Genomic DNA, 27662 nt, shown 5'->3' with positions numbered 1-27662 from the left:
TAGTGGAAGTATAATATTTAGTTATATGCTTCAATATAATTAAGTCTAAAGTAATCATATTTAAATGTCAAGACAGTTTAAGTAGAGCTGAAATACTTTGATCACACCAGCCTCTTGATTCCATTCTGATTCAAAATATTTTAGTAGCTTTTTTTAAAAAAATCTCATTTTGAAGTGCAAAAAGCCTTCAGGTAAAGAGCAAGCTTGCTATTAAGGTATCTATCTTTCTCCTGGTGCAAACCCAGAAGTCTTTCAACTTGGGGAAATCTATAACTTGATTTGAGTGAGACCACAGTGCTGTGAACAAAGCCACCTTATAGAGGGAAACAAGGATAATTTATATCTAAAAACAACAATATACTTACATCTTAAAAACATTTAAATGTGGCATTACTTAATTTTAAAGTTAATGTTAGAGAAATGTCATCTCTAACTACGTGATGCCTCTCACAAGCTGAGGAAGGCCTGTCAGGGCCCTCGAAAGGCCTGGCTTCATTTAGCATAAAGCTGTCGTTAAGAAGGCGAGCATTTCTCCCATCTAATTTAAAAAAAAAAAGATGATAATGAAGATGAGTAGCTCTTACAAACCAAGTATAAATTTACATTTTTCTATCTTTGGGCTCATGCTGGTCATGCAGTAGGGAAAGGAAATACTCTGAACAGGAGGGGGCTTGTGTGGAATTTCTTTGCCAGCAGAGTGAACAAGGTCAAGTTTCCATAATGCAAAATACTCATAATACCAGCTGCAGAGTTATTTAATTATGAGTCTGGCTGCCTCCGAAGACATTTGATTTTCAATCAGGTTAGAAGTGTTTCAATGCTGCACGTTAAAATGAGGGTTCCATTGACAATACTTAATGATCTGTACCTATCTATAGTTCCTATTTTGAAGTGTATATCCTCTTTATATGGAGTGTCTAGGATATTATGATGAAGGATATTATGCTTTTCTTTTAAAAAACATAACTAAGTTAGCCATCCTTTTGGGTTCATAAAATGAGTTTATAACCAAAGCATCTCAACCTGGTCCAAGTGCAGACAAAGTACATGGGGGGGGGGGGGGGGGCGATAAACATTTTCTCAAGGAACATGCCTCACAGACTATATAACCTGTACTGTGACAGAATTGCACTGTGGTGTTAAGTGACATCCCTGTTGAGTCAGATGTAAATATTCCCCGATGAGAACAAAATGATTACTAGGTATTAAATTCAGGCAGAGTAGATGTGAAGTTCAGATCGGCTACCTGCTCGTATTCATCACACAGTTTTCTGTGCTGTTTGCTTTGGCAGTATATTTATTTTTGCCCTCCTTCTTTCATGTATTTGTTCATGTTATTAAATACTTAAAATGTAATCAGTGCAGTGTACAAAATAGCAGTCAGGGAACCTTCAAGTCTTCAAATAATCCTACTGTATTTTGTTTCAGTGTGAACCCAATTTTAGTTGTGGCTGACATACTCTAATTATAAGATCTGGTCTTTCTAAATTCCCTCTAAGGAGTATTATGTTGTTATTCCTTTGTTAAACTGCCAGTTAGTGTGGCTGTTTATTATCATAACACTGACTCATTGCTTTCTTAAACTGATTTCACTAGTAGATAGCAGTCTCTGAACAGACTGTTACTCAAGATTGTTAAAATCCTTTGTAAGGTTATGTGCTGCTTGAATATAAGATTCTTATCAACTGAAATCCATTTGTTTTGAAGTTCAGAACACTGATGGAGATAAGTCATTCTTTTAGAAAGAAAAGAAAGAGCTGCGGAGCAGTCCAGGACTCAATCCATAACATGTGCCCCAAAGGCAGCGTGGTGCCAGTTGGAAAGGTAGCGTTTCACCCTGATCGGCAATGGTCCTCCAAGTGCTTCTCACATGTCTTCCTGGAAAATTACTGACTAAGAATATTATCTGTTTGGCTTTAAAGTTCAAACTAGTTATAGAGTGCCAGTAGAAATAAAAAAGGAATGGTTAAAGAGAAAGAGCCAAGCATCACTGTAGACACACTGGCATGCAGACCAATGAGAAGCAGGAAGTGGGAACTAGAACAATTGGATTGTGTTTCCTGTGTACAAAGTCGAGGAGGGGACCCAAACTAGTCCACTAAAAAAGGGTGAGGGAAAGCCAACATTGTAAGTGAAATAGTTGAGGGGGACCCCATCCAAAAAGTTCTAAAAAGACTAAGTTTGGTGTTGTTTGTTTACAGTAAGTTCTGAAATAGATTGTCTCCCAAAAAAGTAGCAAAGATAACAAGTCAAGGTCAGTCATTTTCTCAGACTCAAGAATAAGCTCCGCAGTTTAAACTAAAAGTAGGTTAAGTGGTAACTTGAACGTTGTGGAAAAGCTCTGTGTATTTCTAGCAAAGTTTTCTGAGGGAAAATGAACAAATTCATATTCTCTGAAATAGATCATCTAGTTAAAGATTATTAGGATAAATAGGAAAATGGTAGATGAAATTCAAGAAGGTCTTGGAATAACAATTATTTTATACAGTGGGTCTGTTATAATCCTTACACTAGAGACTCTAAACATGAAATTTTTAAGTTGAAGAATAATGATTTTGCGGTGTGTTATAGTTTGTTATTTTCAATAATAAGCCTGGTAGCAGCATATGCTAGCCCCCTGATAGCAGACGCTGTTCTAAAATGTAAACAGTAAATATACATTGCCCTTTTTACCCTGTTTCAAAATCTCAGTGACCAAATTCAACATAGATCAAACAAGCATTAGTACTTCATTGTTTGGAAATGCTTTCTTCTCAGTGCATTTAATTAATTCTGAAAATAACATCTCACAAAAATGGCTGCATGGAGACTTCATAAAAGAATGTTCTGGAGAAGCTAAATTATAAGAGAATGGTCAGATGTGAATGGTCATAAAATCATGTTGGAGTAAAATATGTTTTTCTGTTTTCTTTAACTATCAGTAATGAGGTTTTCTAAAGTTGATTTTGAATTTTCTTTATTTATTTAGAGAACTCACCCATGTTTCTTGTTAGATTTGCAGCTATGTTTACTAGTGGTTGATCTTTTTTAAAAAATTTAACATTTTCTTTCAAAATCACTGGTGAAGTTCACATATGGTAAAGATTTAGAAAAAGAACAAAAAAGCTCTTTTATAAAGTATCTTACCTTTTGAAATATAGACTGATGTTTAGTTTATTCTACAATGGTTGTTTAAATGTGTACAGCACACCAGACAGGAATAACATAATTCTTTACATGTAAAGACATGAATTCTTGTTTAATAAAAGGTACCTTTTGCATAAAAAAGACATTCTTGACCAATTTTTTTATCTCCTGCCAAGACTAACTGTATTGTGGGTGAAACAGTTATAGAAGCATTTATCTGATAACTAAATGAACCTTACACCCCCTTAAATGAATATTTCTTACAATTTGCTATAGCAGCTTTCATGTGGGACTTAAACCCAAAACTTAAATTTTTATGTAACAGAAGCAGTGAGACTCTCATTGTTAATAATTTAAGTAAACTGGGCTTTCAGAAATAGTTCAGACCACCAAAGATAATGTTAAAAGATCAAATACTGAAACAATAGTATCCTGCTGTCATAAAGGCAAAGAGGAAGGCAGGGTAACTTGAATTAATTTTTCTTTTTAAATGGGTTCATAGTAAATATAAAATGGAAATAGGAGTTCACTTAAACATTTGCTGAGAAAATACTATGTGTCTATCTTTTTGTTGCTAATATTATTTTGTATTCTGTAATAATTATTACATACTAGAGTGATTTATCCTTCAGTGTTCTTGACCCAGTAACTTAACAGTATTTGTCTATAAGCACAAGTATGTACATGCCAAATTCTGAGCAGTGATGAGACGTCCAACTCACTGAAAGTGCCTTCCAACAAGCAGGCTGCTGGTGGGTTTGAACCACATGAGGGTGACTGAAGTATTTTTCTTTGTGTAAGCATCTCTGTATGTTTTATAGACACTTGCTATAGCCATTAAATAAATGTTGAATTAACAACAGGAGCAGGAACTGCACTGCATTTACATGGTCATAACTATTTGTTATTGCCCTACTGATTTTCTCTTTACCAGACAATTCTTCGTGGTTCCAAACTAAGATTTGTCTTAGACAAAAACCTATTTTGGATTTTGAGCCCAGTGAAATGATTGGCAACAACTGTTTTTATTGCATCTTTTCCAAGCAAATCTCTGGGCATTCTTGTAGCCTGATAGTATATTCTGTGAACTGTTTAATCCACTGAAGATAGAGTTGAGTTCAGCTTTATTGCAAACAGAATTTAGAAGGTCTGTTGTTCATCTGAGGAATTTGCCAGTGGAAACAGCCCTCCCTTCTTGTATTAAGCAATATTCACTTAAAATTATATGGCTGATTGTTTTCTTGAGAGAAGTTTTTCCCCAGGGTTTAACAGAAAGGAAGCAGTAGTTCATATGTACATACACCAGATACCTTAAGTATCTGTACTCACATATATATGAGTTTACATAGTGTTCCCTTGCTAAGTATGTTAGATGCCACTAAACCTTTCTTTTTTTAGGTTTGCGCAAACATATTAGAGAAAACCATGTCTTAGTGTTTTGAAAGCTATTCCCTTTCTCCTATTTTCCTTTACAATAAAGTAAAAAATAAACTCTTTGGACTTCCAGATCCTGTATTAATGTAAAATTGGCATTTGTTGAAAACTTGATTTCCCTAGAAAGCACATTCGGTTTTGAACTGAAAATAAAGGCATTAAACAAATGGATAGCTCTTCCAGTGTCTGAAATTTTTCACTCCTATCTGAACATGTTGGCCTTGAGAACTGGGGGTTTTTCCCCCCAATTTCTATGTCCTATTCTGATGATATTAATAGTTTTGCTTATATAATATTTGTGTTGTGTGTGTGTGTGTGTTTAATCTCTACTTAGGTTGACCTGACAGTTCAAGAAAAGGAAAAATATCTTAATGTGTCTCGCTGGTTTTGTCACATTCAGCATTATCCAGGCATCAGGCAACACCTGTCTAGTGTTGTCTTCATCAAGAACAGACTATATACTAATTCCCACTAGAAGCTACCCAGTTGTACAGAAGAGTGATTAGACATATTTTAAATGGAAAGTGTATACTGGACCAGAGGACTAACGTGAACTGATACACCATAATTCTTTATTTGCTGAAGTTGATAGAATTTTCAAAATTTAAACTTGTTCTGATGTTTTGTTCTTGAGTTGAAATTTTGCAATTTTTTAATGTAAAATTCAACTGCTGTCAAAACTTGAGTTAAGATCAAGTTATAAATTACCATGTTTTTATATGAAATTTATTTTAATAAAAGTTGAAATCAGTGGCTTAATTTTTTTTAAAAAAATAATCCTTTTAATGGTTGACCTGTATGGCTATTTATTGACCTGTTTCATATTTTAAAATTCATTTGCCCCTTATAAATATTTACAGTACTTTGTTTATTAAGATCTATAATAAATTGTGCCATGGATAAAAAGAGAAGACACATGTATTTGTTTTCAAATATTTATGTGAACCAGTAAAGGTGGTTGAAAAAATCTTTTTTGTTTGTTTGTTTCTTTCCTGTAATCAGTATTCATTGAGGTGAAACTAACTACTGAACTGCCCTAGCATGGGCTAGAATAAGATACATTATCTTGAGTTAAAGGTTCTTTTTTTGTTGTTTGGTTTAGTGGAATATACAGTGGATAAAAACAGATGGGAAATCCTGCTATCCCACTAATTTTGGACTTGATAGCTACTAGATGTTTTAAATTAAAAGCCATGTCTCAAAGACCATATGATTTCACTCGTATGTGGAATATAATGAACAAATTGAACTAATAAGCAAAATAGAGACTGACTCAGAGAGAGCAAGGATCACAGCTATTGTAAGGGGAGGTGAGGGGGCGGAGGGATTGAGCAAAAAAGAAAAAGGACTCAAGGACATGGACAACAGTGTGGTGATTACAGGGGGGAGGAGGATATAAGGAGGTTAACTGGTAATGGAAAAATACAATAAATTTTTTTAAATAAAGTAAAAATGCAACTGATTTCTGGAAAATAAATAAAAGCCAACCCATAGAAAGGCTGCTGTTGAAGCCCTTGTAAAGAAGGAACAGAGATACTTTATTTAACAAATCTATACAACGTGTTACTGGCTGAATAATTAAGTAATTATTGAGCTAAAGAACTTATATTTCCAAATAATAAGAAAAATAGTCTTCTAGTGATTTACTGTTTAACACTTTAATATTTTTGGTTCTGGCTCTGATGCTGAATCTAAGGAGTAGTAAACAAGTAAAAGTTCAAGTGGAAAGAGCAGACACAGGAAATAGCCCTTTGGTTGAGTCCTGCTTTCATTATTATTAGCCCTGTGACCTTAAGCAAATCAATTAACCATATTTACTGAAAGTGTATAAAAATAAAATGTAAAACCAAAGATAACTCTGAGGATTAAAGGAGAGAATGTATGTGAGATAGCCTATGGCTATTAGTAAATTTTTCTCTTTTTAAGGAGTCCCACATTTTTTGGCCTTCATGTTACTGAGTCAAGAGATTTACTAGGCCAAGTATCTAAATATATTGTAATAGATCAAGGCAATTTTTACAGGATTGGATTTAACAATTCATTGCCCTTAGAAGCATTTTTAATTTTATAAAGAGGCCTTTAAATTAGAAACAATAAACTTATATTTGCACTTTCAGAGACTAAAGGACTCAAGTTACTCTTGGGAATTAGTATGTGTGCCCTAGAGGCAGGCACAGTCTCTGACTCCATGCCCCTGCTGAGTCTGCTCCAGCATTCCACATGTTCCGGTTCACTGCTACAAATTATTCCTGTCTCCACACTTCTCTTCACTGGACTGCAGGTGACCCAGACAGACAGGGTAGACGAGAGATAGTCTCCCCAGCTTTCTCATCCCAACCATTTCATTTTTTTTCTTTAAGTTAGGTCCACAGTGAGGAAAGAGTAGGAGGATACCTATTTACTTCTTTTTTCAAATGTCCCCTCTTCCCACTTATATCTTGTGAGTCTTAACCCTCTGAATCCTAACATCTGTTGGTTAATTCTTTATTGAAGTGCACAGCATTGCTTCAACAGATGGTACCTGGTGTTCCTATGTCCCAAAACTTCCCTCTACCAACTTAGATCTTACTGGATGAGGGGATGGCATAAATACAAAAAAGCCTGGCTCCGTCTTGTCCAACGCTAGACAATGTTTTCAGTGTCTAAATTGAAACAATTCATTTCCTCATAGAAATACTGCTATGCATTGTGGGTCATTTCTGTCAGATACTTTGCTGCCTAAAATTCTCTTTGCTTTTCACTTGATAGCCTCTCTCCCTACCCTTGTTTCTGGCATTGTTGGCATTATACTATTTCTGATTATTTGTCTCTTCCACCAAACTTAATTCCCTGAGAGCAGAGATTCTTTTTCCTTGCCTCTCCTGCTCTCAAAACAATGACTGGCACACAACAGCAGATGCTCAGTGAGTGCTTGTTGCAAGAACATAGTATTTTAAGTCTATTTTGAGTTGACCAAGAAAAAAAAAAGTAAAAAGTGTGAATTGAAATTAGGTACAGCTGTATAATGCACAATAACCAGAAAATGTTAAGGCAGGTTGTTCTCTCATGTAAAAGAAGATAAGACAGTCCATGCTATTACACAGTCAGCTCCCACCTTTCTTCATATTGAACATGTAGTTTTCTTTCTTAAGTTCAGTTTTTAGTCAAGATGGCTATCAGAGCTCTAGACATCCAGTTCATGATCAAGACCCAGAGAAAGAGGAAGACAGGAAGGCCAAAAGCCTCCCCTCCCAACTAAGTCCTGGAAGTCCTATTTAGCGATATCTCTATCTCTTTGGTATCCCAGCTGGACAGAATCCAGAAATGTAGTCCTTTACCTCACACGTTGCCATCCAGAATAAAGTCTGTGTTCTGTCAAACAGGAAGAAGGAAGAAAGGGATTATTATGCAGGCAACTGGGTATGCAGCTAGCTGGCTCTGTCACAGTAAGTAGTGTTTAAGTGGGAAAATGCCTTCTGAATGCCGAATAATCAACTTGTAAAATATTTTTACTATTAAGTCATTGACATTCCATGGATCATCAATTTGCAAAAAATTAGAATACAGTAAAAATACTTTTTACTAACTAAAATTTTCATGATTCAGAAACTCTCAGGATCCTGCAATATTCGGTTACCAGAAGGATCGGTTCATGTGCACTTTTAATAATAGTAACAACAATAACATTTACTGAGCATTTGGTATGTGTCAGGCAGCGTTTTACATGCTTTAAGTGAATTTAATTTTTAAACCCTTTTTCCTGATAATGAAAGTTGCCTAAGGTCACACAACCAAGTATCAAGGGCTGGAATTCAGACAAGTGTCTGCCTCCTACTTAACCTATAAACCATTTTCTTGATGTGCTAGTAAAGTTCTGCTTAATCAATTTGTGAAGTTAGTTTTTAACCAACCATAGAAAAAAGCTTCCCTAGACATTAGATAAAATGTGTGTGTGTATACCTAAGAATAAATGAGGTGGTTACACAGCTCTGAATGTACTAAAACCTACTGACTTGTACACTTCAAATGGCTAGGTTTATGATATGTGAATTATAGCACAAAAGTAGTGTTTTATAAGAAAGGGTTAAATCACTGCACATGAAATTCCTCTTATGAAGTAGAGGTAAACTGACTGATCTCATGGTTTTTGAATTTGCAATGACAGTGTATAAATATTACCCAGCACAGAGCCAGCACACAGAAAGTGATCAGTAAAGGAGTATTTAAGGTCAAATTCTTTAATTCTTTAGTCTTTTCCCATCTGCAATCCCTGAGGCATCTTCTTGATGTAAGCCTATCGGAGATAAGACAACTTGGCAGAGCATCTTGTAATTTTTGGTAAAACATGAATTCATCAAATTGCTTACCATTTTAAAAATCTATGGTCCTCACATCTTTCAGGCAGTTGAAAAATGGACCATACTATTTTTTTCTTTTTCTCTAAAATATCAATGAAACACCTGTAAAACAAAGTGGGACCATCTTTGTTCACGTCATTCCTTCTTCAAAGTGGATACCCTTTTGCAGCCATTTTCTTTCTGTAATTCCAAGAAGCCTGCAGCACTGATCATTCAGTAAAACCTCAAATATATATTTAGTACCTACTGTGTATGAGACACTGCTATGTATGAGACATCTTTGCCCTCAGAGTTTACTTACAATGCAGTGGTCTGTGAACAGATTTCTGAAATGGCATGTATGGGATTCTTTGGGAGATTGCCAGCCACTTAACATTCTTGAAAATAAATATAATCAGGTGCCATTAACTGAGTGTCTACTGTGTTCTGAACTCTATACCAGACACAAAAACAATCACATTATCTCATGTTAATTTATAAGCTAGGGAGGTGTAGAGACTAACCCACATGCTAACCAACATCTCCATTAGACCATGGCTGGAGTGAATGGGAACTGTACAATTTCAGAATTAGCATAGTCTGTCACGATATTATGAACCAGGGTTGATTTCACTACCCCGACCAGATACTTGGCCTTATCTCCTAATTCCACACAGCAACTTTTAAGAACTGACAAAAAATTCCAAATAAGACCCATGCGTTTTTCCTTACTTAAATACTGGTTTTTAAAATGAATAGAAATAATAAAACTGCAGGCAATTAAAAAAGGCCATTTGCCTTTAGGCACAGTTATACCCAAAGCATCCAAGGCATCATGAAGTATTTTGTGGAATTTTGTGGTTGTAAATCTCAAGTAGCTGCTGTCACAATACAGTTTAAGAAGTGACATAACTTCAAGAAGGACATAATCATCCATCCAGGACTTGACTTCCCAGTTAAACTCTACCCCATCTCCATGCAGATTCAGCCATAAGGCACTGCACTGAGGTTTTTCACAGATAATGTGAGCATTCTCATTTTTACTTCCTGTTAAACAGAGGTCCTCCATTGGCTCCACCACTCATACCTGAAGCCAGTAAATAGGCACGTTAGCTTTCCTGCCTGGATGGAGCAGCAAGGTAGGAATGAAATAAATGGGAAGATCGCCCATTGCCTAGTACATCGCTTGAGAGTCCTGCTGAAAGTCCTTCCAGAATAGCTTCGAGATGTGTTGATAGAAATTTAAGCAGATCTTGTTAGGAAAGAATAAAACTGTATTATAATTAGGAACATATATATCACACCAAAAGGTTAAATGCAAAACTAATTTACCTTTTAGTTTTAATTAGTCAAGTAGTCAATTTAAAATTGTAAATTGACTTAAAATTGTGATTGTATATAGGTGGTGAATTACCCAGTTAGAATTAAGTATAGCTCTTTAGTGTATATATTTTTGCTAACATTTTACTTTATTTTTTTAATTTAATCTTTATTGTATGTTTTCTGTTATCATTTAGTCCCCTTATACTACCCTACCCCCAGCAATCACCACACTGTTGTCCATGTCCATGAGTCCTTTTTCCCTTTTGCCCAATTCCTTCTCCCCCATCTCTCCTACAAAGTAGCTGTCATCCTGCTCTCCATCAATGAGTCTCTCCCCCAAAATTAGATGTTACATGAACTTTTTTTATTCTCCATTTAAGTTACATGAACTTTAATATTAATCTAGCTTTGACAGGATGTGGTGGTTTAATGGATTAGAGCATTTAGCTTTTTACCCCAGAGAGCAGTATTTCTTCTTTCTCTCCATAATTAGATAATCTGCTCCTACCCATTACCAGGGCACTAAATTTCAAATTCTCCATACACCTGAGCAGTCTGCTACATATTTGGCCATCTTAATCTTAGTCTTGATTTATTGAAGCTGAATTACATTTCTAACTCTTCCTGGAGCTCTGGGTGAATTTTATTGCAAAAGCAATGGGGAGAAAGTTGCTGTCATATATCTCTCTTGCCGGGCAGAGCTTTCAGATACACAAGGGGCTCTATATCCCACTGCTCCATGTCTTGTATGTTGGATTTATAACACTATGAAGCCCAGCTCTAGGGTTACATACAGGCATATCAGAGATGAGATGGGGAATTTGATTTTGCAATAATGATTACTTGTTGCTGGAGCCTACATTCCTGCAGGCTCTGCCTTTATTCCCCATACTGCTGATGAATAAAACTAATTCCAACTGCTACCTAATCTAGCAAAACTCATCTTTCACTTATGAGGCTGAAAAAATGTAGACAGAAAGTCAGGAGATTTTGATATATTAGCAATTTTTGCTATTATGTCTCAAGGATTTCTGCTCCTATTAGTGCAATTCCTTTAGGAATATTTTAGTCTTTTAAACTTTACTTTCTTTGTGGGGAGAACTAAAGCTTTGCATGTTTTCTATCCTGGTGAGTTGATTTGATGGCTCATTGGTGCTGTCTTCCACTTCAAAGAGGCTGGGCCCCTAGGGCTAGCCAATTGTATAATGGATTCTGCAGATTTGGGTTGCCATTCCTGCTGGGTGTCATCTGCCCTCACAGTCCTGCAGTGGATAACTTCTGTCCTCCCTAACATCATCTGCTTGAGAAATTTGTGCCTGGCAGGCCTGTCTGTCCAAGTTAAGCTTGAAGTACAGTAGCCACACAACTAATTTTATAAGACATCTTTAAACAATAAGGCTACAGACTTGCCTTGACTCAGACCACAAACTTATAGCTGTTTGATTACAAATTCCAAAGTTTCCTTGGTGCAGTCCATGAACTAATCTCTTCATGTAATAATATAGGTTATCCTTCCTCCACTGCTCCCTTTCCTGAGCTATAACACACACACACACCCTTATCTCCTTATGGTAAAGAGCCTTGGAGGTTTTGAACTCTATGGTTGGCCTCACCAGCCTTACAGTGCCTGACTGTTTTCAGCATTTTGACTCAGGCCCTGTTGCTTGGATGAAGGAACTATAGAGATAACTACCATTGTCAGAAGTTTGGGGAATGGGTAACAGACGTTGCACTAACTGCAGTGCTTCTCTGACGTTAGCCTACACAGCCATCCACTGGGGCTTCTCAAAACACAGGTTGCTGGGTGCGCTTTAAGTTTCTGATTCAGGAGGTCTGGTGCAGAGACCACACCCTAAGAAGCGCTGTATTACATCTGTCCAAACCTTAGGTGATAGGCATAGCACGGCTGCATTTGTCCAGGAACTCGTGTTTTTGTCTTTTTGCACAGCTGAGTCCGATTTTCTGAGGGAATGGTCAGTGTGGTGGAGCAGTCTGCACTCTGCTTGGTTGGCCCTATCACAGGAGCCCAGTTCTCTCCACAGTGGCTCTCTCAGTAAAACACTACATGTTCTCCAAGTGAAATAGCTACACCAGAAGCATCTCTAGGGGGAACAAGCAGAATTCAGTACAGGAAGGTTTAGCACAGGATTTTACGGTCGCTTCTGCCTGGAAGCTCGCTGATGACAATGTACCACCTGCCACTTCACACCAAACGACCTCTCAGGCCTAGGGTACCAGGTGTATTTCCAAAACTTAATGAGATTAATATGCAGCAATACTCACTATCTAAACCCCAAAGACTCTCTAATCTTTTCCCTTCTTTGCTTTCATTAGTTTCTTCCATTTTTAATTTTTTATTCACTTCAAAAATAGGTTAGAAAAAAAGAGGTAAACAGTAATACAAAAAATGTTCTAGAGGAAATCTAGATGAAAGGCATTTGATAAAAACACAAAATAGCCCTGGCTGGTGTGGCTCAGTGGACTGAGCTCCAGCCTGTGTGACCAGTTCGATTCCCGTTCAGGGCACATACCTGGGTTGTAGGCCTTGTCTCCAGTTGGCAGCATGCAAGAAGCAACCAATCTATGTTTCTCTCACACATTGGTGGTTGATGTTTCTCTCCCTCTCTTTCTCTCTCTTTTCCCCTCTCTCTGAAAATAAATAAATAAAATTAAACAAAAATAAATTTAGGAGTCCCCTCCCTCAATTATGCTTATCCTTGATAGGTTTATACTGAGGAATGAATTTCAAGTTTTGTTCTCAATGTGCATGAAGTGATATACACATTTTATATTTATTTTCTAATTTTCATAAGATTCAATAAAGAATTAGCATTAATTTACCCTGAAGTTAGAACTTTAATTCTGTTAAATTCACATTATTTCCATGATTTAGATGTCTTAACTCTCTCAAAATTACAATAATTGGAAAAGTCCCTTTACAATTCCATGGTTTTAAAGTGTTTGATATTTAGATCTCTGAAAAATGGTCTTTTATAGAGTGTTATAAAGGTAAGAACGGCTAATCTTAAAACCAGAGGCAGAATACTTAGTGTGTGATTCCATTTATGTAATATTTTTGAAATGACAACATTTTGGGAACGGAGGATACAATACAGGTTGCCACAGGTTGGGAGCGGGCAAAGAGGAAGGTAGGTGTGGCTACAAAAAGGCACCTTGTGGGATCCTTTTGGTTTTGAAATTTTTCAATATCTTGACTGTGATCATGAACTCATAAACCTACATGTGATTAAATTGTACAGAGCTAAATATACAAACACAATGAACACAAGCAAAACTGGGGAAACCTGAATAAGACTGATTGATAGAGGATACCAGTATTAACAACCTGATTGTGATACTAACATTTTCAAAATGGTACCATTGCGGGAAACCTAGGCAAAGTGTGCAGGGAATCTGTATTATGTTATAAAACTGCATGAGAATCTACAGTGATTTCAATTAATGTTTTATTTAAAAAATACAAAAAAAATGTCCCATTAATCCAGAAACAACAAGAGATAACACAAGACATTTTAATAGTCTCAAAACTCTGCGATTCCATGGGTCAGAAACCAAGGACATGGAGCTGCCCTAACTCCAGCTGCAGCTGCAGGCAGAACAGCACTGCCCGTGTGGCCCTTCTCTGGCTCCTAGATGTCTGAGCTGCAGTTTGAAGACTGCTGGAAAGGGAAATAAATAGAGGCATACACTTAACCTACCATCCCAGGAAGATGACACAACTCAATGGCAGACACAGCAATGCAATCAAATGGCTAAAACATGTATCTACAGGCTATCAGTATCAGGGTTGCAGAAAAGTACAGTAATTGTATAGTGATTTCATATTGTCCCCTCTGCTGGGCTGTACACTACACAGGGGAAGGATGAAGATGGACACTCTTGTCACCCTTATATCTCAGCTCCTAGCACTGCATTTTACCTGTAGAAGGTGCTCAGTGCATGTTTGTTCACTGTGTTTGGATAAAAAAAATGAAAAGCCCCCATGGTCTATTAGAGTTAGCTGGGCTTGGACTTCCGGCCAAGATGGAGGTGTAGGTAGACACACTGTGTCTCCTCGCACAACCAAGATAGGGACAACGATAATTTAGGAACAGAATAACAACTAGAACTGACAGAAAATTGAACTCTATGGAAGTTGGACAACCAAGGAGTTAAAATAGACACATTCATCCAGACCAGTAGAAGGGGCGGAATCAGGCAACTGGGCAGAGAGGGGTCCAGCGGCACAAAGAGCGTTGGGACCAGGTGTGTAAGACTGCAGCGGCTGGCAAACCCCCGCCGAGGGGTGGAAACCAGCAGACCCAGCGAGGCAGCGATTATGAAGCGAGGCACTGCACGCAACCCAGGATCCCAGTACTGGGAAATAGAGCCTTGGGGCACTGATTGAAAACACCTGTGGGAATTGAGGCACAGGGAGAGACTCCCAGCCTCACAGGAGAGGTTGTTGCAAAGACCCACGGGGTGCACAAGCCCACCAACATGGGAATCAGCACCAGAAAGGTCCAGTTTGCTTGGGGGAAGTGGTGGAAGGGACTGAAGTCCACAGAGAGTGGAGCAAGCGCCATTGTTCCCTCTCGGACCCTGTCCCCACATAAGCATCACAACACAGCAATGTGGGTTGTCCCACTATGGTGAACACTTAAGGCTCTGCCCCTCATACAGAACAGGCTTGACCAGACCCCCCCCCCCAAAAAAAAGATGCTCAAACAGAAGAAGAAATGAAAGCCCCAGAACTGATCCTGTCAAGCGACTCAGAGATAGCCAACCTATCAGATGCACAATTCAAAACACTGGTGATCAGGATGCTCACAGAATTGGTTGATTTTAGTCACAAATTAGATGAAAAAATGAAGGCTACAATAAGTGAAATGAAGAAAAATGCACAGGGAACCAATAGTGATGGAAAGAAAGCTTGGACTCACATCAATGGAGTGCACCAGAAGGAAGAAAGAAACAACCAAAGGGAAAAGAATGGAGAAATAAGAATTCAAAAAAACATGAGGAGAGGCTTAGGAACCTCCAGGACATCTTTAAACATTCCAACATCTGAATTATAGGGGTACCAGAAGTAGAAGAGGAAGAGCAACAAATTGAAAACTTACTTGAACAAATAATAAAGGAGAACTTCCCCAATCTGGCAAAGGAAATAGACTTCCAGGAAGTCCAGGAAGATCAGAGAGTCCCAAAGAAGTTGGACCCAAGGAAGCACAGACCAAGGCACAACATAATTACATCACCCAAGATTAAGTATAAGGAGAGAATCCTAAAAGCAGCAAAAGAAAAGGAGACAGTTACCGACAAAGGAGTTCCCATCAAACTGTCAGCTATTTCTCAAAAGAGACCTCACAGGCAAGAAGGGGCTGGAAAGAAGTATTCCAAGTCATGAAAGGCAAGGACCTATATCTAAGATTGTTCTATCCAGTAAAGCTTTCATTTAGAATGGAAGGGCAGATAAAGTACTTCTCAGATAAGGTCAAGTTCAAGGAGTTCATCATCACCAAGCCCTTATTACATGAAATGTTAAAGGGACTTATCTAAGAAAAAGAAGATAAAAAACATGTACAGTAAAATGACAGCAAACTCACAATTATTAACAGCCACACCTAAAACAAAAGCAAATGAAGCAACTAGAACAGGAACAGAACCACAGAAATGGAGATCACATGGAAGGGTAGCAACAGGGGAGTGGGAAGAGGAGAGAGGGGGAAAAGGTATGGAGAATAAGTAGCATAGATGGTAGGTAAAAAATAGACAGGGGGAGGGCAAGAATAGTATGGGAAATGTAGAAGCTAAAGAACTTATGACACATGGATGTGAAATAAAGGGAATGTGGGTGGGAGAGGGTGTGCAGGGTGGAGGGAAATGAAGGGGGTAATGGGACAACTAATAGCATAATCAATAAAATATATTTAAAAAAATAAGGACCCCCCCCCCAAAAGAAAGAGTTAGTGTGGCTTCTCTTTTCCTTCCCTCCAAATGTCCTTTACTTTCTCCTCACCTGCCACCTACACTTAAGCACATATACAGGGACCAAGTTTATTTCTGTCACAAGATGAGCAGTCATTTAACCTGTCTGTGCCTTAGCCCTACTCACCTGTGAAATGAAGGCAATAATTATATCTACTTCAGAGGACTGCCATGAGAATTAAATGAATTAAAGTGTGTCCAGCACTTACATTATCTGGCATGTTGTAAATGTCATGTTGGTGTTTGTTCAATTGCCACATAAATATGACACTGATTATACTGGAGTTAGCTTAGACCTTACAGGTGAAGGACACCATCCTCCACAAGACAGTCCTTACTTTAGACACCAGCCACAAGCTCTGGGGTTCCCAGGCCACCTGTGCTACTGATTATGCTGTCTACTAATTTTAAGGGTCCCCTCTGTCCCCCTCAGGTTCAATAAGTCACTAGATTGGCTCATAGAACTCAGTAAATCGATGTAGTTAGGATTACAGATGTATTGTAAAGGATACAAATCAGGACAAACAGATGAATAGGTACATAGGACACCGTCTGGGTGGGTCCCAAACACAAAGCTGCTTTGTACTCAGTACTCCTTAGCTGTCAGCATATCAGTAAATTATTACCAACTAGGAGGCCCACCGGGGCATCAACATCCAGGAGGAGGTTTTTATCGGGGTTTCATTACACAGCCACGGATGGTGAAATCATTGGCCACATGATTAAATTCAGTCTCCAGCCCTCCTCCCTTTCCCACTTGGGAAATTCCAAGGATTGAGAGGTTATCTCCCAGGAACCAGGGACAAAGATCACCCAAATTCTTTATTATTTGTACAACATTAAGAAAGTTTAGTAAATTGAATAGGCAGATGTGGACAAGAAAGCATTTCAAGATGGAGGGCATCTAAAAATAAAGAGGCCAAAATAAGTCTGGCAGTCATGGCACAGTAGAAAAACTCCTCAGCTGTATTGGAATGTACCAACCTTGAAGTCAAAACACTGTTGGGGAAACTCAAGAGTGAAAACATTTATAGTTTTAAGTTCAAGTTAATAAACTTAGTAATTAACGCATGTAGAAAGCTATTGTTCTAAGAACTGTGATGATGGGACCCCCCCTTGACTCCAAGAGACCCTCAAGCAATTTGACCTTTGTGCCCAGGAGGACTACAGGTGATCAAGATGGTGTCTGAGCCATTGTGCTCCAGGGACAGAATGACCATTTGCTGACCAGGGTGCAGACAAAGAATCACCAGTCAACAGATGAAAAGATGCTAGGAAAATTTCTGGACTGCAGCTTTTATCTGGTTAACCTTTTCCCTGAATTCCAAACCTATTTTTTTTTCCTGAATTCCAACCCCCTAACCTACACTTTTCTTCTCCTTATAAAAATGGTCAGTTTGAGATGAGATGTAAGATAGTCTTTTAGGGTTCATAACCGGCAGTCTTCTCAGATCGCCAACCATCTGAATAAAGTGCCCATGAAGTTTCAATCCTTGCCTCTATTTATTGGTTCTGGTAGTGACAGGCAGCTCAAACACCAACTTCTCTAGTTTCAAGACCAGGACTTTGACAATGGTTCTGCTATTTGATAACTATGGTGCCATCATGTGGGAGTATAGAGATTGTTGTAAATCATTGTAAATCCTTTCTATGAAAGGGGGGCATAATTCAAATAGGTATAGATACAACTTAGTGGATTAGAACAACAAAAATATACTATTTTTCACAATACTGTAGGCTGATTAGGCAGCTTTCCGGCTCTACTGCAATTCATGTGTCTGCATTCAGCTGGCTGGTGGCTAGGTTGAAAGCTCCAAGAAGGCCTCCTTCACACATGGGCTTGGGGGGCCTTGGTGCTGACAGCTAGGGTACCTCAGTTCTCACCTACACAACACCTCTCTATAGGTAATGTCCCATCTTCCAGTGCTTCTCTTTACAGCCTTATAGCAGCAGAATAGCCTGGATTTTTGACAAGAAAGCAAAGCTGCTAGGTGTGTCGAGGCCCAGCTCTTTTCCACCATGTTCTATTGGTCAAAGCAGGTCACAAGGCCAATGTAAATTCCAGGGGAGGGGAAACAAACTCCAGCTTGTTGCATGTGTGTTCAGGTAGGGGAGAAATCATTGCAGCCATCTTTGGAAACTGGACCATATCCTCTGACTCCCCCTTTACTCATGTGAAAGTGGATATTTTATTATCTACTTCAACTAGATGAGTGAGATTAAGAGACATGATATGTGAAACATGATAGCATTTTATAAATTAAAAAGTGCTAAACAATTATAGGTAGATGATAAAGGCAGATTGAAAGAATGAGAGATTGTACAGGACTATAAAAGGAGATAAAGGGGGTTACTGTAATATTAATAGCATTTATCGAGCATTTGTTTTATGCCAGACATTGTGCTAAGTGCTTTGCAGGTATTATCTTCTTTAAATTACTACAACCACCTTAAAAGATGGATATTTCATTGCCATTTTACAGGAAAGAGACTGGAGGCAAGTGGCAGAGCCAGGTTTGAACTCAATTCTGTTTGGTTCTGAAGCCTTATCTACTGTACCCAGAGTTCTTTTATGACTTGTATCATAATTTATCAGCAATTAGGTAAGGGGAGGTAGCACCTACCCCAGAACTACTGAAACAGAATTTTTGAAGGCAGAACCCAGAATCTGCATTGTAACAGCCACGGTAATGTGGGAGAAGCATTCAACCTCACTGTGTATAGTAAGCATACAAAGGTTTTTCAGTAGTTCAAAGACATAAGAGGACCACCTTAGAGAAAATTTAGGATTGCAGATACAGAAGAAAAGGAATAAGAAAAGTGCCTAGCATTCAGAGAATAATGAAGGGCTTTCAAAAGAATTATGTTTTCTAGAGGTTGATGCTACAGCTGGGACATGAAGTGAGACTAGAAAAGTTAGAAGCTTGACCCAACAACTTGCAATGAACCGAATTTACATTTTGTTTATTAATTCATCCACTTTCACTTTTTTGCCTTTGGGCTTGTTATTTTCTCTAGAAAACCACAAGTTTCATCTTCGCTCCACCCAACTTGTCTAACATCTCTTCATTTCAGGTCTATATGCCTCCTCTGGGAGGTGTTCCACATGTGTGCTGCACCTTCCTCCATCCTATCACTTATGGGCCCTATATTGTAAACGTTGTTTATGTTCCTTCTTTGGCACTAGACCGGAGACCCTTGAAGGTAAGGACGGTGTAGAAAGAGAGGAAGGAGAAAAGCAGATATTAAGAGATGGTTTTTAGAACCACTGAATGAACATAGGAGGTGAAGGAGCCACTGCTAAGTCGCACAGTGTTTGTATTTTGAAGACTTATTGAGAGAATAAGATGAACTTTATAGAGTTTACCAAATGGTAGTAGTTTGATATATGGCAGCCCCACAGATGTCGCCTCATAACCAAAACAATTAAAAGCAGCCTAGCAAATTGGTCCCTTCAATAGTTACATGCCTTTTATCATAGCCCATATAACAACTGGTTGATATTTTGTAAACACAAAAGATCAGTTTTCTTTTGTTTTGTTTTTTTCTTCACAGGGGCACGAACGAGCCTGATAAGTGATTTAGGAAAATTACTTAACCTCTAATACTGTTTCTTAGTTTTTTGGAATGAAGTGATTAAATCGTTCCTCCAAATTGCTAATGGTGACCAAATGTGGTCACCTCAACACGCTTTAAAAACTTATGGTGGAAAGTAATGACATAGATAATGCATTTATAGGACTACTATTAATGTTATGCGGCGACTGCATGCCCTCTTTCCAGCCCCTCTAAATCACAACAAATTCTAGCAGGCTGAGAAAGGAATAATAGAATTTAGCTCTAACTTTTAGGCACCTTCCTATTCGGGCAGTATCTGGCCCAAACTAGCAAGGCGGCAAGGGCTCTTTCAAGTTCACCTCCATAGTGACACTACGGGAGACTTCTTGGAACCACCCATTGGGTAGGCTCTGCTTCCTCGACGCCCTTTGATGACGACAAAACCCGTGCTTCGAAAACGGCCAGATCTAGTTTGCGCAGGCGCAGCGCGGACGCCAGTGGGCGGAGGTAGTCGGGATGAGTGGAGAAGGGACGGAGATTGCTGTGAGTTGTGAAGCCGTCGCGGGAGGAGGAGGCGGCGGCGTCGGCGGCAATGGCGGCAACGGCAACAAGAAGAGGGACTCGCTAGGGGCCGCGGGCTCACCGGCTCACCTCATTATCAAGGGTACGGAGTGATAGGGATCTAGCGCTGGCGGACGCGCTCTGGAATCCCCACGTCCCAGACGGTGACCTTTGACCTGGGGCGGTGCCACGTACCACCGCCCAGCTCCCTGCGGCTCCGCGTTTGAGTGCTTGTTGTGGGAAGGCCGTGGGTACTGGCTGTGTCCGCTGTTTCTCTGCGCCTGGGGCCTTCTAGTAACTGCAAGGCCAGTCTCTCACTTCCTCAAGGGGGAAAAAAAAACACCTCTAAGGACGTGAGCCTTCGGCCGCCTCATCCCGCACCCCCAAACCCGGGGTTCCTGGCCGCAGAGGCTCTGGACGTGGCCTCGCGATCGACCTGGACTGCGAAGAACCGCGAAACTGGGAGCCGGGAAGGCCTGCGCCTCCAGGCAGGTCGCTGAGGAGTTGTGTGAGTTAGGTCATTCGCTTTACCCACTCCAGCGCCGTCTGCCCTGGGGTGAATGGGGTAACATGAAAGCGTCTTGAAACACTAAATTTACATAGACATGTGCAGATGTCCATTTGTCCTGTGTTCCTTGAGCTGGGAGAAGGTTTCGACCTAGCTAAGACCTGGATTGTCGCAGAACCAGAATTTAGTTTGATTTCCACAGCTCACAATAAGTGTTTCCTGCAACAAGATCTTTGCCAACAAGATTGCTGATCTTTCTTAGCCCCATCCCTATCCCTGTTAGCCCCACCACATGGCAGTGTTGAAGAAACCCTTTTAGGACTCCAGACCTTCAGCACCAGCCGCAGATTGGCACTGGCTCCCCTCGGATGCCGCCTCTGCCATTTTAACTTTATCTCAAGATTGTAGCAGCCCCAACACGGCTATTTCTAGACTTCAGGTTGTCTCTCAAATCTACAATAATTAGGAGTGTGAGAGTGGTGCATGGGTGTTAGGGCTAAATTATAATAGTTTATACGTGTAATCTTAGTGAGGTGCTACTTATTTTAGTTGTGGTGAAATACACGGAACAAAATTTATTTTAACCATTTTAAGTGTATAGTTCAGTGGCATTAATACATTCACATTGTTGTGTCACCTTCCATCTTCAGACCTTTTTCATCTTCCCAAAGGGAAGTCTGTCCGCATTGAACACTTAACACCCTGCAGCCCCTGGCAGCCACCATTCTGTTTTGTCTCTGAGTGGGACTACTCTAGGCACTTTATAGAAGTGTAATTAAACAGTATTTATCCTTTTGTGACTGGTGTAGTTAACACGATGACCTCAAGGTTCATGCATTTTGTGGCGTGTCAGAATTTCTTTTAAAGATAAGTAATATCTGTAGTGAGTGTGTGAACACATACACACGACGTTTTGTATATCCATTTATCTGTGGATGAACACTCCTATTGCTTCCACCTTTTGGTTATTGTGAATAATGCTGCTGTGAACATGGGTGTGCAAATATTTGAGTCTCCACTGTCAATTTTTTTGAGTATATAGCCAAAACTGCTATTGCTGCATCAAAGATAATTCTGTTTTTTAATCTTTTGAGTGCTCACCATACTTGTTTTCCATAGAAGCTGTATGGTATATTCTCACTAACAGTGAACAAGAGTTCCAGTTTCTCCACATCCTTAATAAGACTTCTTGTTTTCTGTTTCCTTGCCAGTCCCTTCTAATGGCAATGAGGTAGTATCTTTTGGTTTGCATTTTCCTAATGAATAGTGATGTTTAGCATCTTTTAATGTGCTTTTTAGCTATTTGTATAGCTTCTTTGGAGAAATGTCTATTTAAGTCCTTTGCCCATTTTTAAATCAAATAATTTTGTGTTTTTGTTTTTTTTTAAGTTGTAGGAGTTCTGTATGTATTCTGGACATCAACACCTTTTCAAATACATGATTTGTATATATTTTCCCCCCACCCCATGGGTTGCCTTTTCACTCTGTTGATTGTATTCTTTGGTGTACAGAAATTTTTAAATTCTAATGTACTTTTTTTAAAAAAAGATAATTCAAGGGATTTTTTTTCAAGTTAATCCAAAACTGAGTTGTATTTCAAAATATGTCTAGAATGTCCTTGGCTTTTTCAATGGAACCATTCTTTTCATTCAGAAAAATCAATTTTTAGTTCATCTTATTTGAAGACTGTCAAATATGGCCAGATGTTTGTTTAATCCTACTGCCAAAGAGTAGTGAAAGGGAAGCATGTAAATGATTTCAGTACTTATGCCCTAGGTCTTTGAGGGTTTCTGGCCCACCGGTGGGTGTTAGAGGTGGGGACTGGGAGACAGGAGGGCTTCCTGAAGGATGGAGTGTCTGATCTGAGTCTTGAGGAATAACATTCGCAGCAGTTAAGAAAAGAAGGTAAGTATTTTGGACTTTGTTTGGAACAGCATAAGCAAAAGCATATCTGGGAAACTACACATGTCATTACAGCGGGACTCAGAGAGGTAGAGTTTGGTGGATATCTGACTGTATAAGACTTTTTACCTTTATAAGGAAATTGGACTTTTTCTTCAATGACAGGAAACTGCAATAATAAGTATGAGAATCATGTGGTTAGATTTGGATTTTTAAGTAGAGCACTTGGGCAGACAGTAGTTGATCCTCATCTTGCAGATTGCATTGCCTATTTATTAAGATAAATTCATAACTCCAAAATCATCATTGGTGGTGCTTTCATAGTCATTCCCACATAGGCAGAGTGGAGAGAAATTTGAGTTGCATTATACACACATTCAGTTGACACTGAGCAATACAACACTGTGCTTTTTGTTTCATCTCTCATACCATAAACAAATGCCTTTGCTTTCTGTTTAATGCCATGTTTTTCACATTTTTGTACTATGTATTGGTGATTTTGCTTTTGAAAGTGGTTTTCAGGTGTAGTGCTGAAGTGGCTGTATGCACAAGAAGGCTATGTGATGTGCTTTACTGGGTATTAGAGAAATGTCTTTTCAGGCCTGAGTTACAGTGCTGTTTGCCGTGAGTTCAGTGTTAATCAGCGATGCAGAAAAAAAAGAAAATTCACCAATCTGTGTGTGAGGCCACTTCAGAAAGTGCCAAGGTAACATTTATGGTGTGTGATGAAGTGATGGAAGAGCAGCTAAATTTGTGGATTTATGAGATGACCTATGGAGAAAGCATAGTGGACAGCACTGTTGTGCAGTTAAAAGGCAAAGAAATTTATAGTCAGTTACCAATGGTCAGGAAAATGTTAAATCCTTCTACTAGTGCTTGCTGGAACTTTCAAAAGTGGTACAGTGTGAAAAATGTTAGACTTGTGGTGAAGCAGGTTCTGCAGAACTTTAAAAATACCTGCTGAGTGTTATACAGGAAAAAGTATTATTGGAAGAGTAGATCTTCAACACCAAGGCTGGTGTGTTTCACAAGGGTCTTGGTAAATCTATATGACATTAATGGCATTTTGGTTGACAAAAATGTGACAAGAGGCTTGCAGAAACCTATCCTGTATTTCTTTTGGGAGCATTGGTCAGTATTCTCTAGTTCTATGTTTGTGGCAACTTTATAAACATTACTGCAAATAATGAGAATTGACTCTGTATGGAGTAGATTATAGAGAGATATAATAAACTGTTGATGTAGTCAAAGTGAGACAAGCAGGGATGGAAAAGAGGGTGATTCAATAAGTCATGGGGAAGAACAACATCTGTATGGTGACACTGAGGGTATTGTCAGGAAAAATTACTAAGCAGTAAATTGTTCCTTAATATACACAAAGCTCCACATATTACATTAAAGATGTCCGAATTTAGGGCCAGGGGAAAAAAGCATCTTTTATTAGATAATGAGAGATCTGGAATGTACTGTGTTCCTCCTTGTTCCCTATTCCCATAGCATATTGGTCTTTTATAAAAGTGATTATCCTATCTTTGGGATGAAGGGATATTTGTCTAACTCCCACAGTAGAGTATGGACATTCGGAGAACAAAAGATGATATCTTTTGTCTTTTATATCAAACAACAAAAGAATGTTTCCCATGTACAATAGCTGTGTGAAAATCTGTAGCTTACAGTTATTTACATTATTTGTAGAGATTTTATTTGTAATTCTTGGACTCCTGCAAACTCTGAATTATTATTATGTGCTTGTTTTGTTATTATAATGTTATAACAGAATTAGTGGCTTCATTTCTACAGTGATGTGTATTTCAGAATCTCTTTTTTCCTCTCCAAATCTTTACTATCTTAATTCTGGAGCACAGTCTTGGTTTTAGAAGTGATCATTACCCATTTCTAAATAGAACTGAAGACTCTCTCCAAAGGTTAAGTAAATTCCTATTGTATCAGGCCACAGAAACGGATCTCCCAAAATCAACAAAACTTAATGACTTCTTAGTCACATATACCATTATATGTTAACTCATATACACGCTGTGGACAATATAAATACTTTGGTCTCTGAGATACTTGCTGGCGGATAGAGAGAATTTTAGGACAGCATAGTAAGTGGTATGATGAAAGTATGTATCCTGAATGCTTTGGGAACATAAAGTAGGGACACTCCTTGAAACCTAGGAGGAAGCTAGAGAGAATTAATGAACATTTTAAGGAAGTACAATGTCTGAGCAGTTTTGAAGGAAGAGCGCAGGGATTAGGGAGTTGGGGAATGGTTCCAGGTGGTGACAGTATTATGAATGAGGCAGCATAGTGTGTTTGGAAAACTGTAGGTAGTTCAAAATTGCTGACAGGTCGGAGATGAAGCTGGAGCCAGACCATGGAGGCCCTTATGTGGCTTCTAAGGAGCCTTGGATTTTAACCACTTCGCCAGACACTAGTGTTTGTTGAGAAGTGAATAGATACTGTTTGCAAATAGATTCTCTTGTTAAATGAGGTCCTTAAATTTCTGCATAGCATATCCCTCACTTAGGCATTCTTAATCTGTGTGTGTATACTATAGGCTCCCAGAAGATCAGAGGTAAAGGAATCTGTGTAACTTCATTATGTCTGTTTCCCAAACTTAGAACTAAGTAGAATTTTTTTAAAGATGAACTATTATCTTCTCGGAGAACTGTCCTAGTTAATGAGCCATTGAAGTTTTTAAGCAAGAGTAATACTTTTATTTATATATTTTTACTTAGTATACTTCCCACGACATATCTGAATAAAAATCATTAACACAGAGAATTGAAGTTTGCCCCATTGTATGTCTGCAAAAGTAAGAAATTTGAGGAACAGATTATACCAGTGAGTGAACCTGAATGGTACATGTTCTTATTTGAGGGTTTAACTCCTCCAGGAATTGTGAGGTTTACTTCTTAAACTATATAGTTGTTACTAAGTAGAATGAATATAATGACTTTACCAAAACAGTTAAAATTCAGAACTTTTTTCTTTAATGATGGCTTTTTCAGACCAATCGAAAGTACAGAAACTTTATAATGAACACTGACCACCAATCTTAATAAACAAACATTAAAAGACCACAGTGTATCTTGCTCTAATTGCATTACTCACCCTCCTCTAAAGGTAACTACTGTCTTGAATTTGGTATTTGTTCTCATAGATTTCTGTATAGTTGTATTGCTCCTGTATGTATGCCAAAAGGAAATGTCCTTTTGCATAGTTTTAAAGTTTATGTAAATAGCTTAGTCCTGCTGAAACCTTTTTTGTGTATAACATTATATTTGTGGAATTCATCTGTTAATAAGTGTAATTCTAGTGTATTTATTTTACCTGTTGATTTATAGTGTTCCATCATGAGTATGTTTAAGTTGTGCCCTTTTTTCTTTTGACATTACACTCATTTATAAGTGTCTCTTTTGACATTTGATGTTATATTCACTTATAAGTGTCTATTTTGTTTGGGTAAGAGATTTTCTAGAGTACATAGTAGGCATGAAATTGCTAGGTATACATGTCTTCAGTTTTATTAGATATTGCCAAATTGCTTTCAAAAGTATTTATATCAATTTACTGACAGTGGATGAAAAGGTTTCCTCTTAATTCATTATCTAAACTAGATTTTAACCTTCATATATTTGTGGAAAACAGGAAGAGTAAAACAAGCTAAAGATTGTGTTACTTAACATGTATTAACTTTGAGTTTTATTTTGTCTTTATAGATCTTGGAGAAATTCACTCAAGGCTGTTAGATCACAAGCCAATTATTCAAGGCGAAATCCGTTATTTTGTGAAAGAATTTGAAGTGAGTATTTAAAACTTATTTTGTAAAAATGCTGCCCTGGCTGGCGTAACTCAGTGGATTGAGTGTGGGCTGTGAACCAAAGTGTCGCCAGTTCGATTCCCAGTCAGGGCACATGCCTGGGTTGTGGACCAGTTCCCCATTGGGGGCCACGTGAGAGACAACCACACACTGATGCTTCTCTCCCTCTCTTTCTCCCTCCCTTCCCCTCTCTAAAAATAAATAAAATACTACCCCAATTGTTAGTGTGTTCATATACAGAAGGGACATTTTCTAGTTTTAAAATTTCCGATTTCATGCGTTCATAAAATTTACAAAATAAAACTAATTAAGAGTTATTACTATTAATGGAAGCAGCGCAAGACTAGGCAGGTGACTTGGGTTCAAGTTCTGTTGCCTACTCTGGCATATTTAATGTCTGTCGATCTCAGTTTTTTTTTTTAATCTCTACAATGAAATATGGGGGGGTGGGGAAGGTGAGAGAAGACCTTAAAGACTGATTGGCCTGTTCCAGACCCACTTTCTACATTTTTTTCTCAGTTGGGACTTCAGTACTCAAATTAAAACGTAAGAATTGTTCTTAGGTATTCTCTAATGTTCAGTGAGCAGGTCTTCTAGATTATATCATAAATCTCTAGTCCTTTTAACTTAATGTGACTGCTTTATGAACCCAGTCAAATCCAATCTTTACCATGCTGCAAGTGCTCTGACATTATTTCAATTTTTAAAACTCTTTGATAATATTTGCCATCTATAGGGTAAGAGTCCAAGCATTGTCCTGTGACCTGTTCCCTACCTTTTATCTTTCATGCCCCACCCCACCTTCCATGCTGTATTCCAGCAATACCAATGTACCAACTTGCCATCCTATTTCATATTATTGTTATTTTGCACATATATAATTGGTTCCCCATTAAGGATTCACCTGATTTAAGTCAGACCCACTGAGGATAATCTCCCTTTTTTAAAGTCAACTAATTTGGGACCTAAAATATATCTGTAGAGTATCTTCACAGCAGCACCTAGACTAAGGTTTGGTTCAATAACTGAAAGGACATCTGGGTACATTAGGGATGGGTTTTGGTGGCCATCTCAGTGTTCAGCCTACCATAAGCTCCACAACTACTTGGTAGTTTTCTTG

General features: G+C 38.5%; 2 protein-coding genes across 5 annotated transcripts in view; both read left to right on the top strand.

The window, feature by feature from the left end:
- Positions 1-27662, top strand: part of EEF1E1 (eukaryotic translation elongation factor 1 epsilon 1) — a 59372-nt gene that overhangs the window by 17478 nt on the left and 14232 nt on the right. The window contains exon 4 of one of the 4 annotated variants that reach the window (XR_004903330.1): positions 26442-26524. Coding sequence is in view for 3 of the 4 variants with exons in the window: in XM_028513916.2 (XP_028369717.1) it covers positions 4895-5035 (141 nt within the window). In the remaining variant the exon portion in view is untranslated. Of the gene's footprint in view, positions 1-4894; positions 5529-7691; positions 7719-26441; positions 26526-27662 lie in introns of those variants that run through there. The other 3 variants (XM_036026540.1, XM_036026541.1, XM_028513916.2) reach the window with 3 other exon arrangements.
- BLOC1S5 (biogenesis of lysosomal organelles complex 1 subunit 5) overlaps positions 20209-27662 on the top strand; it is a 43253-nt gene continuing 35799 nt past the window's right edge. The window contains exons 1-2 of the mRNA XM_028513212.2: positions 20209-20409; positions 26442-26524. Of these exons, the coding sequence (XP_028369013.1) occupies positions 20262-20409; positions 26442-26524 (231 nt within the window). The 5' untranslated portion in view covers positions 20209-20261. The remainder of the gene's footprint in view (positions 20410-26441; positions 26525-27662) is intronic.

This window comes from Phyllostomus discolor, chromosome 5 (assembly GCF_004126475.2).
Source record: "Phyllostomus discolor isolate MPI-MPIP mPhyDis1 chromosome 5, mPhyDis1.pri.v3, whole genome shotgun sequence".
Classification (NCBI taxonomy): domain Eukaryota; kingdom Metazoa; phylum Chordata; class Mammalia; order Chiroptera; family Phyllostomidae; genus Phyllostomus; species Phyllostomus discolor.
Note: the sequence above shows the minus strand (reverse complement) of the source record. Positions and strands in the feature narration are given on the sequence as shown.